Below are 16,111 nucleotides of genomic sequence, written 5' to 3' on the forward strand. Positions count from 1 at the left end.
TAGCAAATGATATATGGAAAATGATATGAAAAAATCATATACACGGATTATTGCGGCTTTTGAACTCGTTTTAGTGACATGTAATGTTTAATTTTCTTAGAACATACAAGAAAATGATGATTGAATTTTGACAAATTTTAGTTTTTTATATTGTTACATTGCTAGCTACAAACTCAGAAATACTGTCTTGATTATCGCATTTATCAGAATTCACTTGAAAACTGGTCTAACGTTGTTTTCCTCACAGTCATAGTAATTATGCTATAATAAGCTTAAATTTTTTTCTCAAAATTTTTCCTTTTAGTCGATAAATTTTCTTACTCATATTTTGTTTAATGTATATTTACGAGGTGTGATCAATAAGTAAGGTGACTTTTCATTTTTATAAAAAAATGTTTATTTATTCATCTAAAACTATGTTATCCCCTTCAAAATAATCCTCCTCAGATACAATGCACTTGTGCCAACGCTTTTTCCAGTCGTCAAAACACTTCTGAAATGCTATTTTGGGTATTGCTTTGAGCTCCTCCAGCGATGTAGCCTTAATCTCCTCGTGGCAAATCTTCGTCCTTTCATGAGCTTTTTCAATTTGGGAAGAGGAAAAAGTCGCTGGGGGCCAAGTCTGGTGAATATGGTGGCTGAGGTATGATGGAAGTACTGTTTTTGGCCAAAAAACTACTAACTAATAACGACTTGTGCGCAGGTGCATTATCATGGTGTTTGCGGATACACGTCTCATACCCAAAACATCCGTCAAAATTGATTGGCATGAGCCAAACGATATGTCAAGATCATCAGCTATTTCTCTAATCGTGATTTGACGATCTTTTAGCACCATTTCTTTCACTTTCTGAACATTTTTGTCGGTATTTGATGTGCTATGTGCTGGGTTACCCAGAGCGAGGTTCATCATTAACATTTTCTCGGCCCTCTTAGAATAACTTATACCACTTATAAACATTTTTTATGCTCATAGTTGACTCACCGTAGGCCACTGTCAACATTTCAAGAGTTTTTGAGCACCTAATACCATTTTTTACACAAAAATTAATACAAACTCTTTGCTCCATTATTTTCAACAAAAAGAAATCGCTGAGTACGCAAACACGAGTCTAACCTTTAAGTCTCTCACATAAAAACAACATATATGCTATATAGTCAAAACTATGAACACAAATATCGGTATCAGTGCTCTCAAATGTGACTGGCAAACTTGCGGGAAATTTAAATTGGCTATATGGAGCAAGACGCAAAACCCCAGATAACTCGACAACATTTCCTACACCATAACTTGATAAATTAATCCTAAGCTATTTAACCCAATAACCCAACGCGCCTAAAAGCAGTATCACAAGCTTTATTAATTAATAAAATACATTAAACAATAACGCAAGCGCCAATCCCCGCACAACCCGGGGCGCTTACTAGCCGCTTTGTTTATTAATTGAATAAATAAAATAACACAAGCGCCAATCCCCACACAACCCGGAGCACTTACTGGCCGCTTTGATAATTAAAATGATAAATAAAATAACACAAGCGCTAATCCCCACACAACTCGGAGCACTTACTGGCCGCTTTGTATTTAATTGAATAAATAAAATAACACAAGCGCCAATCCCCACACAACCCGGGGCGCTTACTGGCCGCTTTGTTTATTAATTGAATAAATAAAATAACACAAGCGCCAATCACCACACAACCCGGGGCGCTTACTGGCCGCTTTGTTTATTAATTGAATAAATAAAATAACACAAGCGCCAATCCCCACACAACCCGGAGCACTTACTGGCCGCTTTGATAATTAAAATGATAAATAAAATAACACAAGCGCTAATCCCCACACAACTCGGAGCACTTACTGGCCGCTTTGATAATTAAAATGATAAATAAAATAACACAAGCGCTAATCCCCACACAACTCGGAGCACTTACTGGCCGCTTTGTTTTTTAATTGAATAAATAAAATAACACAAGCGCTAATCACCACACAACCCGGGGCGCTTACTGGCCGCTTTGTTTATTAATTGAATAAATAAAATAACACAAGCGCCAATCCCCACACAACCCGGGGCGCTTACTGGCCGCTTTGTTTATTAATTGAATAAATAAAATAACACAAGCGCCAATCACCACACAACCCGGGGCGCTTACTGGCCGCTTTGTTTATTAATTAAATAAATAAAATAACACAAGCGCCAATCCCCGCAAAACCCGGGGCGCTTACTGGCCATGGATTCCATCGGTGTACTCACATGTGCATATATATATATATATATATATATATACACACATCGCTTTTAACTTAAACGTTGTAGCCATGGGATTATGTAGTGACTTGCTTTTGACGATTTCAGAGTCAGTTCGCCTCGCGGTCCAGCCAAGCGCGGATCGTTTAACCGTCGCGTATAAGTACTCTTTTATACGTACTCTCCGCTCTTCGATCGTTACATCTGTGTATACACTTACCTTGCCGATTTTTCATTCAAATCAGTCGTCGGCTTCAAGTGAGCTTCCGAACCTTTTTTTCCTGGGTACATACTTGATCAATCTTGTTTGCCTCGCGGAAAACGATAATTCGCTTTTTCCATTGCGAGCCTTCAAAATATAAATTATTGATCTCTCAATTTTCAAAACCGATATTTTAAACCGATATTTTAAACCGATAAACGATACAACTTTCTTTTCTCCGCTTTTTGAAAAGGTCTACAGCTAGCAAAATGAAGCTAATGCAGACTACAGTTCTGCTGGTCGCGCTGTGTGCCACTTCGGCGGTGGCGATGCTGCCCATGGGCAAGCAACGTATTTTACGGCTCGAAGGTACTCAGTGGAGGTAAGTGCCCTTGTTGTTGTTTTTATTTTCCCCAACACTATACATTCAACTATTGAGTAAATAAGGAAATTAATTTTTTTTCACGAAAATTCAGCTATTGAAACTCGTGCGATTGAAATCTTCGCTCAAACGATAATTGATATAGATCGGTTAAATAATTACTTATTTTTCGCGGTTATTATTTTTGATGTTCTGTTGATGCGCAAAAGACCCAACCAATCGGGTGCTCGAGGTAATTGTCCATCATTTTAATTATTACGCAATAATAGGTGTGCACTGTATATATAAGCAAGTGGAGCGAAGAATTTTTATGATACCCCTTATTCAATCGCGTACTTGGCAGAGTAAGTCTCAAAGTTACAGGAAACGATTATTCGCCGCGTATGCGAACAAAGACTGGAGGTTTTTCTTACACGTAGCAATTCAGAAATACTAGTGGGAGAAGCTTTAAATCGATTTTATCATTATACCTTGTGTTTTTCCGGCAACTCTGAATTTTATTTTATTTTATTTTTTACATCTGTTCATTGGAACAGTCGTTAAAAAATTTTCTTTGATGTATACTATAGCATTAACTGATAAAATAAAAACAATCTTACGAGTAAAGTGTATCCCTATACGCGTAGAAGAGCGAAGATAATATTTAAAGATCGAAAATAAAATAAAAAAACCCGCAAGCCGATTCGTTTTTGAGATATTTCAACGACGAAGTAATATTATTTGTATAAATATATGGGCCTCTGACGTATTATCATTCTATGGCGAAGGTCAACTGGTTTCAAACTATACTTGTGTATACCCATACAAGGTTCATTTTTTGCACGTGGAGGTATACATTTGATACAGGTTTTTCCTTACACCTCCGCCGAAAGTTCGTTCCATCTGACCCGATTTTGAGCTAGAAAAAGCCTCATATCAGTCCTGCCATATGTGCGCAGAACAAAGTGCGCAGATATATATAGTTATATATTCAGCACCGAGAAGCAGCAGTAGTTATACACTACATATATATATATACGGCTAACGGAGTTATAACCTTTATCTTACTAATATATAAAGCAAAGTCGCTAAAACCGTTGTAATCGCTAACCGCGAAAACTACTGAACCGATTTTGCTGAAATTTTGCACACTGATTCATGATACTTCCTAGATGGTTTTAGTATAGTTTTTATCTTAAAAAATTTAATAACAATAGCAATAAATGAGCTCAAAGTTTTGCAAAAATACGCCAGCATTTCACTTTAGTTCAGTAAAATCCGCTAGGTGGCGTCGACAGAAGATCGAAGCTACCTGCAACATAATTAAATAAGTGTGGTTATAATAGGCCGGAGCGTATCGATGGGCTGTACAGTCGAGATTCGGCAGCTCATCAAGCTGTTCAGACAATGCTGGTGATAGTCCTGCAGCTGGGTATCCCGGTTACGGACGACACTCTTCTCCAAGGGGGAAGGGACCTAAGTGTTCCTTCACCCTGAATCTCGACGAGTGTGATCAAAGAATAATAAATTACTTCCAACCGATGCCGTCTCTGCCAGAATACCAGGAGACATATTTAGCCAGAGCACAATCAGCACCAACTCTTCAGAGTTGTGTGGCAGTCCCACCATCCCACCTGTTGTAGTTAGAGAATTTGTGGCTACATATGTAAGCAAGGAAAAACAGCTCTGAGGGTCACGGGAACCACAACGGCTTTCTTCTTGGTCGTCGCGTCCCCAACGCGCTTACCCACATGTTCCCGTCTAAAGATGAGCAATTGAGCAGTTGGTTATCCGGGGAACGACCTGAGACGAGATATTCTTTGGTCAGCGGCGTACGTCCCTCCATCACAGTCTCCGTACATCGAGACTCCCAGGGTAAGAATCAAGCAACCCGTAGCCAGCTCTTCATCATCAGGAATAATAATAAAGAATAGCCTGGAAGTTTCACAACTGGCGCTTTTTAGGGCCATTATAAGTATTTACGTTCCCTACTTAACCATCAATTTAATCGGTTCTTTTTAGGGGCCACCTTAGTGTAAACTACCTTGCCAACAAATACATTTTTATTACCATTTCCAGAAGCGATTCGTCAACTAAAAGACTATATTAACTAAAGACGGGCACTATTAAACTAAGTCAGCCATTCACCAGCAGACGTCACCTGCGGAGTTGTTCTTCGCAAGGCTGGAAAACCCGGTGACCGACGACTCTATATTACCCTCTCGACTCTAAGCATTCAACCAGGAATCACTGATCCTCTCCAAGGTCTGCGCTGGGCAAACCTATAACAGCTATAAAGGAAAAAAAACTTGAGCCAACGGGACAGCCTCCACTGGACAAGTATCACTAACCAATCTCCCCATCTAAGATCACCAAAACAACTGAATCTGAAAATAAAAAAGGTGCTTTAGACACCAACGTCTTCGACGTTATACCGGGAGACGTTGGGAAAGAGCACTACAACTAGCCCCAAAGCTTCGGACTTTGTAATTTTTCTCCCAATCAGTCTGGATCTTCAACAGTAAGCCAGAGAAGATCACCCTGAGGTATCCAGGTCACAATTTCTGTTAACTGCAGTCAAGAAAGAGTTAACTTAAGAAGCTCACCGGTCTTTTTTAGGGCCATCGGACGTCGAACTACCTTGCCAACAAATGTATTAAAATTAACAAAGTTGACTGAAAATAGCCTTTAGGGGTCATAAAAGTCGTAAGCATGCCAATAGTTGCAAAAGGGTATATTGGAAAGAAAACTTCAAATGTATCTAATGAATACAATTTGAGGCGTCAAGAAACTGACGCAGAAAATTTATCGAGATTGAAACAGCAGCGTCAAAATCGACAACTTAAGAGTCCATTACGTGAGAGATCAGCTTTCCATTGTACCCTTACAGCAATCTCTGAAATCTTTAAAGATCCTACTTCAGATTTTTAAATAAGTAGGAAATGTATTTCTGTTTTTGTGGCAATAAAAATGTTGGGTTTAAGGTCCAGGACTTTGTTGCTCTGGTAATAAAATAGTGAGATATGAGAAAAAACAATTTTTTTCACCCATGTGAGAAATCCATTAAACTCCCAGATCATAATACGACCTAAGCAACAACTGATCAAACAGCCAATTTTGGAAGAGCACTGCAAGACAGTGCATAGTTTTTCGTTGGACAGTGCAGTAGCCTCAAATTCTTTTCTATTGAACTTCATATAATGTTCAGTTTCTAAAATCACAACATTTCATTTTGTCAATCACCAATACAGTTATGTGCGAGAAAAATAGTTACAAATTTACCTTTATTTATCAAATTGTATGCTGAAAAGAATAATTCTACTTCATTACTTGTTGAAGGTTCTAGCTCATTACTTTCTGAAGGTTCTACTTCATTACTTTTTGGAGGTTGTACTGCAGGTGAAGAATTAACAAATTCTAAACAGGCTACGATAGGCTTATCACCGTAAGATGACTTAGACCATGAATCTCTATTAAGATCAACTATCAAGTGCTGGAAGTTTCTGAGTGATACAAAGATTAATCCACTATTTTCTGGTAAAACTAAGTCTCGATTTTCTTCATTAAAATTTTCCCAGTCGGCCCCACCGTACATCACACACGCCTGTTCAACACCAGCTGGTACCTTTAAAAATAATTAGTATCTCATTAAAGCTAAAACCATCTACTATGAGATAAAACTAGTACATGGCACTAAAAACAAATTATACTCACTAGAATAGTACATAAAATTTTGGAAATGCAACAATCAAAAACACACAATTGCCCAACGGAATCTTGAATTCTAATAGCATTGCTATCAAGCCCCACCAGAAGTAAGGGCAAACTTCCTGGACGAGCAGGAAAGGCTGACACAGTGGTTATCTTATATGTGAAGGTCCATGATGTTACGTACTCACCAGACGTGACATTCACTACAAATAAACTTTTGTCGCAGCTTATCCAGGCATAGCTGCAGTCGCTGTTTAAAAAGCCACCTGATCTTTGTTCGGAGCGTGGCTCATTCCAGGAGTTGTTTTGTACAGTCTCATCCGGAACTTGAAAATCCGACGACTCCCATAAAGGTAGCTTAAGGCTTATAGTTTTGCGAATCTACGAGAAAGGTTGAATGATATTAAGGACCTACTCGGGCTCAGGTTTACTATCTGGCCGTACGATTTTTAACTTTATAAAGGTTTCAAGTAAAAGAGAGAAGTTGTGTTGTATCAGCATTCCCTATAAGGCTTGAAGTGAGGAAATATTTACATAATTGCAAAATAAATAAATTAGTTAATCAATTTTCGGATGCAACGTTGTGTATTTGTAACTCCACCTATAAATACACTTATAATACATTTGGAATTCCACTTGGAATTGCTTATGGGGTTTTGGTTTGATGCGTATGGTAACAACAAAACAATAGAGAAAGTTTAAAAGAAGTCGAGGACCTTTACAGAGAAATCCATAAAAATTAATATTTAGTTAGAAAGAAAACTTCAGAAAAAAAGAAATTTTACAGTACATATAAAATATGCGAAAAATTAAATAAAGGCACTCGATTTCACTCTCGAATCAAATTGTTGGTTTAAATCAAAAGAAATTTCAGCTGACGATGAAAAAGAGGAAAAGAATAAAATTAATTTAATAAACAACTCTCAGTTAGAAGTCGAATTAAATGATGCGCAGTTCAAAAAAACTTGTAGTTCCACCATTGATTAACATCAAATTACTTATAAACAATTCAGTAGAAGTAATCGGGATTTATGATTAAGAATCAAATGTATCCTTAATAAATTATAAATTGATAAAATTAAAAAACGAAAATGATAAACTTAAAACAGAAAAAGCTAATTTGATGGCGATTAATGGTGCAACGAAAGCGAATGGAATGATAAATATAAGAGTAAAAATTTATTATATAGAAAAGTCAATTTGATATGTTCGTAGTAGAAAGTGAGAAAATCAAGTTTGATTTCTTAATCGGATTAAATATGATGAAAGAATTTAAATTAATCCAAAATGAAAATTTACAAATATTATGAAAGAAGGAAAAAGAAAAAAATTCTGAATGTATTTATACTAAAAAAATAAATTTTAATAAAAACATAGACACAAATAAGTTTGAAATCTTACTACATGCTCTAAACTTCCATCAAAAAACTAAAATTTATGAATTCACAAGATAAATATAAATCAATTTTTGCAAAAGATAAATATGATGTTGGCTCAGTTAAAGAACACGAAGCTCGCATAAAGTTATTACTGTAGATAAATATTGCAGTAAAAGTCCTTATATAGGTGCACGATTGAAGATAAAAAGGAAATAAAAAAACAAATCTCAATGTTATTAAAATACTAGTTAATAGGAGAATCTTAATCCTTTTGCTGCCTCAGTAACTTTAGCATTTAAACAGACGATGGAAAAAAATCTAGATTATGTATGGACTTTCGAGAACTAAATAAAATAGTTATACCTCAATCGCAAGCATTCCCATTGATTCAAGATCTAATAATAAAAACAAGAGACTGCAAATGTTTCTCCATGTTAGATTCCCTCTAGAGTTTCCCTGGCTTGCTGTTGTAGCAAAATCTTCTCTGGTAACCCCAGGGCGGTTGGAAGAGTGGCCATGAAACCCCAAATGCTAGAAGCAGATTGTGCTCTAGCTAAACACGTCTCCTGGTATGTCACCAGAGACGTTAGCATTTATTAGATCGGGATAGAGTTCAACGTAAGTCACTTGTCCATTAGAGAACAGCGTTTTCGGATAGCCGGGATAACTAGCTGCACGACCCCCAGCTCGGAAAAGTTCCTATGTAACCCCGGCTGTTTTTTGGGGCGGGATTTTCTATGGAATTTTCCTTCAGAGCAATTCCAGAGTTTTTTCCTTGCCCCACAGGTTTTCGGGCCTAAGTGAATGCAAAACAGTGATAGGAGGTAGGGATTAGCGGATCCGATGCACCAGGCAGGGATCGCCAGCCTAACCGACGAGGAGTGGTCCCTGAAACATGAGACTTCTCCGGGGTTGCTAAATAACCTGGATCCGATGCTTCGGCAGAGGTCGCCGGCTTCACCGGTGAGGAGTGAACGTCCTGAAATATGGAGTCCTCCCCGGGGAAAGGCTACACAGTGGCGAGTAGACCCGATGCAACGTTAGTGCAAAGAGTGTCAGATTAACTGGCAAGGTGTCTCACCGAAGATACTCACACTGTGCCCATGGATTAGGTGTAACATCAGTAAAAGGGTTGGAAAATGGGTGCGGCAATACATCCCTACACATAGGTGGTGAGCGGGTAGCCCCGGCGACTTGGCCTAAGAACTATCAAGGTAAACTGGGTAAAAAAAAAATAAAATAAGGTGTAAGATAAATGAAAAACAAGGAAAGCAGCCATGGACAACCATAGCACATGAATGCGTAAAGAAATGCAATTAAACAGAACATACAGTTACCGGTTTTGCACCAGTGTTACTTTTCGAAGGTAAAACTATCACGATCCTACCGAAAAAACTAAGAGAAGAAAAAACACTAACAGAATTACAAGCAAGGCATACTATTAACATACGTAGTTAAAAAATCTGTTACAGTCGAAGAAGCCTGACATGATTACAATGACCTAAATAGCAGAAACAAGAGATCAAGATTCTCCGATTTCCCTGGACTAGAGGAGGGGGAGACAATATGCAAGATCTTATCAAAGAAACTGATGAACTTCACAGCAAAAGTGCTCCAACGCTTCGAATACTCCTAAAAAGATATTAACACGCCCAAAGAAAAGCAGCTCACCCACCAGGCCTCCTTTTACAACTTCTCGAAAGCTAACCCAATTAAAACAACAGCATAAAGACGCCCTTATTTGCCCAAATGGACAATCAAAATTCACGTCCACAACATTTCCCACCTAAAACCTCACTCCTAATACACAGCATCACAGCTCGACTTTAGCTCACAAAAACTCCTCTACAAATGGCAAACTTCTGCGGTATCACTGCCAATGACGTCTTACTACCCATAGAGAATAACGTCGACTTTTTATCTCCAAACACAAACCTTATCCAAGTATCCATTATCGAGGGGCACTTAAAATAAATTTAAAATAATTAAAATAAAAATAAATAAATTGTTTGTAATAACATTCTTATTATTATAAATTAAAATAATGATAAAAGTATATAGAAGAGGTTAGGGGTAATGGGCACTGCATGCATACCACCTTGCATGAGCGTATGCAACAGCCCTGGTATACACACAATCCATGCAGTCTGATAGCATGACATGCACTTTCCACACCATGCTTGCAGTGTGCGCTCAGAAATTACGACAGGTGGACATCACGGTGCTTTCACGTGTGCTCCAGGCCGTGCTCCACAGTCGCGGTCGTGCTATCACAATGCTATCGGGGTGAGTATATATACTTTATAGAATAAGTATTGGGTCATGGACAAAATTTTCACAGACAGAATTTCCGCCAATATTTCCAAGTACAAAATACCGTTATCAGTCGATAAATGTATCAAGCTAACTATACTCGAGAAGTCATAAATTTTAATGCTGAACTTTTTAGATGTTTACAAAACAAAATGAAAGCTTTTTCAATTTTTTCTTTTTAGTTCCTTAGCTAGATCATTTGGTATAAGAATTATAAAGAAAATGGAGGTATGCATTTATTTTGTAAATCATGGTATTAAAATAAGAGCAGCAAATGAGATATCATGGTATTTGCAATACTGTATCATATCATATGATGTTTGAAAAAAACTGTCATTATCTAAAGTATTTAATTTAAATAATATTTAGTTTATTGAACATTAAAACTATATAGCATATGATATTTTACGCAAAAAGTCCCATGTACATTAGTGTACACACATGTTTATCCGTTGTTATGACAAACAACTTGAAAAAAATAATTTAAAATTCTTAATGTTTAAGTTAAAAAATCTCAACTAGGGCGTGAAAGTATCGCATCTATCAATTCGTATTTATCAATTTTTGTTTAATGACCCATATACATTTGCATAGACAGACACACAGACACATATTGATTTATTTGTTTAATTATTTATAAATCTAATACTTCATAGGCTCGATGGATTAGACAAATACTTTGCTTATGAAAATGTTCATATAACTATGCAGCGAGCCCAACATAAAGTGAAACATACATCTATTTGCAAGCGCTACGATTCAATTAAATAATTCGGCAAGCAGATGCAGGAAAATCCATCGCTCTTAAAGTTTATTGATAAAAAAGGCAATAAAACTTCCCTCTCTGCAGAGTTGTTAAACTCTTCATCTCATGGATACCACGTTATTCTCTATGACAAGGATTTTTTGAATAAGTTTAATGAAGAAAATAGTATATTTGTAGACGCTACATTTAAGACGAGTCCAAATATTAATGGAGTGCACCAAATTTTAACCATTATGAGCAAGAAATATAATTCGGTAAAGAAACTATTTTTTATCACCATATTTTATTATGTTAATTCTTGAGGTGAATTATTACCTTTATGAAAGTTGAGCAGCTATTGCACCTAAATTAAAATTTATGGTAAAGTATTACTCAACGGATCTACTATTTGAATTTCAAAGCATGTTGCCGACCAAAGTCGAAAAAATGCATTCAAATTTTAAATTCTAGAGTTAGTCTTATAAGGCATTCTTATTATTTCACCCAAATTTTTAGCTTTTTTTGGCTAAAAGTCGAGCCATATGTTACAAAAAAACTAGGAGCAGGTTGTTTGATTAATCTTTTTTCTAAGAAAGTCCGAAACTCGGGGCTAACCTCAGTACGTAAACAAGCGGATTCGTATCTATGTAGGTATATATATTGAGCCTGCTACTCAATATTTTCAAGTGTGATAGTCTATAATGTCACACAAATGGATAGGACAAGCATGATGAGCCACCTTAAATCTATATAATTATCTATGGACGCGTTCGCAAATCGTATGTATATATTTGTATTGAAAGATTTACGTTGAAAAAAAAATTCTGTTAGAAAAGATTTATTGCTCTCACAGGGCAGAGCAATCTTCCAATCATATTTTATTTTAAAATTTCTGTTACCTCACCCAAAAATGGCTCTTCTCTCTTTACTACCGAAAATGCATTATTGTTCAATTATTCAACATAAGAATCTGTTGAAAAAATTACCGAATGGGTTTAAAGTTGTCTAGTTTCACATTATAAATAAATATTATTAATACTCTTTTTTTCATAATGTTGAATATTAAGTTAACATAGTAATTTATAATAAAAAAAAATTAAATCTTCAGCTCCAATAGAACCGGAATTATGAATTTTTGAAAATTAGTCTTCAAGTTAAAAACTCGCTTTCATCGAATTTTCGACCGCTTATATTATCTAAAATACGTAAAAAAAAAAAACCTCGAACTTTTATGTTTTTTGCTAAAAGTAGAGTCTGGAAAAAAAAATTCAGCCAATTCTGAGATGTGTTGGTCAAAAAGTGCTCGGTTTTTAAAAGAATGACCCATTTACGTACATCAGCGTTGGTATTCTGATACCGTCTGTCATTTATAACCATGAAGCCAATTTTTACGTCTTTCTCGGCAAATATCTTTGGAAAGTGCCCCATTACAGGCTTGCTAACATAGAGAAAGAAACTTAGTAGGTTAAAAAATATGACCATACATTTATAAAGCGCAAAAATGTAGTATATATATTGTTCGATTTTTGGAAAAATCACGCATTCTGACTAACGACATCATGAGCCTTGTGAAAAATAATTAGATTTATAATATCAAAAAACATTGAAAAATGCCAAGTTAAAAAAGAAATTAAAAAATAATCACACAATGCTTAATAGCATCCGTGTAACAACGATATCCTCACACATAAAAAAAAAAAAAAAAAAAAATTTAATCATCAATCATAATTAAATAATTTATATACATTATTTATGTTTTGAATGTATACCATTTCTCTTGCACTCACGCATTAACAAATGTTATAATTGGTTGGAAAAAAGCTCTAAGCCATTCGAAACTTGTTGATGCTGTTTTTAACCATTCATAACTAGATCGGTAGTAGAAGTTGTAAGCAAATAAAAAATTGACAAAACTCATAACTTATCATTTTTACAGTTTTAAGTGTTAAATTGCATAGATACATTAAATTCCTAAATCTTTTTAATATTCGTAATTTATTTTTAATTATTAATAAGTTTTTAACTCTTTAATGTTTAAACTGCCAAGTAATATATTATTATAAATAAGTTTTAACCTACCAATCATGTCCAGTGTAATAAATATTGTAAAAAAAAATCGATTACGTCTTATATAATTTTAAAATTTTTTAATTCCTGATCACTATTTTTCATGAATTTTACATATATGCAAGTTAAACTATTGAAATTTAGCATATTTTTATTTTAGGCTGTAATACGAAAAGCTAAGTCAAAAAAATATAGGATATATTTGAGACAAAATAATAAGGAGAACAATAATATTGGCTATGAAATTATGAAGAAAATTTTGTTAATACCACTTTTTCCAGCTGATAAAGCTGAAAAAGCATTTAAAATAATAAGAAAACTTATAAAAAAAAGTTTTTAAAATGATCAGAAGAAATTAGCCAAACGGAAAAGATTTTGGGATGTTTACTTTCGAAATGAATGGATGGTTAAAGTTACTCCGGAAGTATTTAGCATATTTAATATGGTAGATAGAACCAATAATAAACTTGAATCCTATCACAAGATTTTGAATTCGAAGTTGAGAACCAAACCAAGTACAGATATATTCATAGGTGAGTATGTGTCTACAAGATAGTTCTATTGATATAATTATCGTTCAGATATAAATAAAACAAACAAACAAGTAAATTTTAACTGGAAAATAATTTAGTGTATACAAGTGTTTAAGGACAGTCCGGAAAAAATTTAAGTTCTTTCCTTGTCGACTGTCTGTCAATCCTTTCGTTCCTAAAAAAATTAGTAGGATAAATTATTTATTGTAAGTGCAATAAGTTATCCATAGAACGGTATGGTTAAACGAGTAAAACTATTGTGAACTAATCGGAAATATTAAAGCGATATGTGATGATATTTGTATAATCAACTTTTATCAATGCAATTAATTGACGAAAGAAGAAGTATCATGCATTTTTTTTTTTAAATAAATATGAGGCCTGACTTAAGTGAGATTAATCATGACTTCGAAATAAAAGACAACTATTCGTCGTTCGTTTAACATCTGATTATAAACCTTTCTCATCTAACTTTAAATCAATCTGAACAAGTCTGAGTCAGAATTAACCTCCGAGTTGCGTCGGAAACCCACCACTGTCCAGTGCAGCAGTGCTTTATACCAAATGGATCCAATATGTATCCAAAACTGAGAACACAATCATCCATTTCCTTTAACATCTTTCTATTCGATGTTACTATAAACACATATATAGATGTAACGGGTATATGCGTTTCACGTATTCATGTGATGTCATCATCCAGTACTTTATACCAAATGGACCCATTATGGATCCAAAATTGCGAACACAATCATCCATTTCCTTTAACATCTTTCTATTCGATGTCAGTGTAAGCACATGTATATATATATATAAAAACACATGGTATTAGCCACGATGTAAAAATACAAGGTGCGGCCCGCGCGGCGTTGCGCATCCATTTTGATTGATCAATGCTTCCACCATGATGTAAGAATATAAGGTGTGGCGTTCCAAAGTCTCATTTTCGTGCCGTTCTGCGCCTTTCAACACGACGCCATATTGGAGGGAGATGTGACTACTACAGCGGCGAAGAGCCTGTACAATGAAACGAAGCCGCTAAAGTTGAAACTAAAACTTATCCCATGCACGCATCTCACCTCGAATTGAGATATATATATTTATATATTTGTGTATATATACGTAAACTGATCATCGTTTACCTGTTTATTTAGTTTTTTCTGTGCAAATATTGCCAAATTGGGTGTTTGGTCACTGAAACAACTGGATTGAAAATATTGAAATAAAAAATATATATTGTTTCAGGAGTTTCTTGATGTTAATACGCTTTATATTTTAAAAGCTATTGAAATTCGCAGACAGACATGGCGGTGCGAATCAAAATGGATGTGCAACGCCACACATTATATTTCTTACATCATGGCTTCCACCGCGCCGCCATGTCTGTCTGCGGATTTCAAAAGTTTTTAAAATATAAAACATATATTAGCATCAAGAAACTCGTGAAACAATGTATATTTTTTGCTTCAATACTTTCATTCCAGTTGTTTTAGTGACCAAACACCCAATTCGGCAATATTTGCACATAAAAAACTGAACAAACAGGTAAACGATGATCAGTTTACGTATATATGTACAAATATATAAATATATATATCTCAATTCGAGGTGAGATGCATGGGATAAGTTTTAGTTTCAACTTAAGCGGCTTCGTTTCATTGTACAGGCTCTTCGCCGCTGTAGTATATAGCCACGTCTCCCTCAAATATGGCGTCGCAATGGAAGGCGCAAAACGGCACGAAAATGAGACGTCGGTACGCCGCACCGCGTATTTTTACATCATGGTATTAGCTAGTAGCTACAGCTACATAAAGTTGCGTTCGAAAATTAATCTATTTTGCAATATGTAAATATTTCTTTACCTCAAAACTGATAGAAAATGCTTCTTTCTTTTACTTCTCAAATTAAAAATCATGCGGCCGGTTTTTTCCGGAATATGCTCGAACATTTGAATGGAAGTCGACTTACCTCGCAGCTGGTTTCTATAAGTTGATTCATTTCTATACCACAAAAAAACCTTATAACTTGTCAATGTCAATATTTTTAAACAAGTTTCGAGGGTACAAACGTTGCTTCCCGCGAAAATGAAATAGGGCTAATTTGAAATAAGCGACGGAAATACAGTTACACAAACGTGTTTTGCAAATGTTATTGAAAAATTTTACGAGTGTTAATAAAAAAAAAGGCAAATTTACTAGTTGATAAAAAAACAGTTCTAAACTTTGATCACGACTCAACAATTACGATTTACTGCCACGTAGAATCACACTGCTAACGAACGTTATACTTAAGCTGATGAAAACTGAATGCTATAACTTTCTTCACAACTTCACGCGATATACTATTATATTATGTGTGCTTGTGCTTACTCTGACAATGTGTGATAATGACTTGACAACAAATAGATGGACGACAAGTGTATAAGTTGTCGTTCATCTATTTGTCGTCACATCATTAAAGCTTATCCTGATAATGTGTTGATAATGATGTGACAACAAATAGCTGGATTTGTTACACAACGCTCGACTACCATATTAGTGGCGGTAAAGAC

The 16,111-nt window shown here is 35.3% G+C and overlaps 1 protein-coding gene across 1 annotated transcript; it reads right to left on the bottom strand.

Annotated features, from left to right (window-relative positions):
* Positions 1–2,490: 2,490 nt before the first annotated feature.
* LOC149374304 (uncharacterized) lies at positions 2,491–15,879 on the bottom strand. The gene is made up of 5 exons (XM_089594007.1): positions 15,529–15,879; positions 6,527–6,904; positions 6,095–6,437; positions 5,860–6,023; positions 2,491–2,598 (listed from the first exon to the last, which is right to left on the bottom strand). Exons 1-5 carry the CDS (start codon positions 15,556–15,558, stop codon positions 2,491–2,493), a joined length of 1,023 nt encoding a protein of 340 aa, XP_089450133.1. The 5' UTR covers positions 15,559–15,879.
* Positions 15,880–16,111: the final 232 nt, after the last annotated feature.

Source organism: Copidosoma floridanum, unplaced genomic scaffold, assembly GCF_036245765.1.
Source record: "Copidosoma floridanum isolate Cflo_tuat_1 unplaced genomic scaffold, Cflo_Japanese_pri ptg000020l, whole genome shotgun sequence".
Taxonomy (NCBI): Eukaryota; Metazoa; Arthropoda; class Insecta; order Hymenoptera; family Encyrtidae; genus Copidosoma; species Copidosoma floridanum.

Bases quoted from the DNA above. Each gene is read 5' to 3' on its own strand.
- LOC149374304 (XM_089594007.1), bottom strand. From the start codon at position 15,558: ATGAATCAACTTATAGAAACCAGCTGCGAG. The intron at 6,438-6,526 runs GTGAGTATAATT...TTATTTTTAAAG, and splicing joins AAATTTTATGTACTATTCTA to GTACCAGCTGGTGTTGAACA. The intron at 6,024-6,094 runs GTAAATTTGTAA...TTGTGATTTTAG, and splicing joins ATACAATTTGATAAATAAAG to AAACTGAACATTATATGAAG.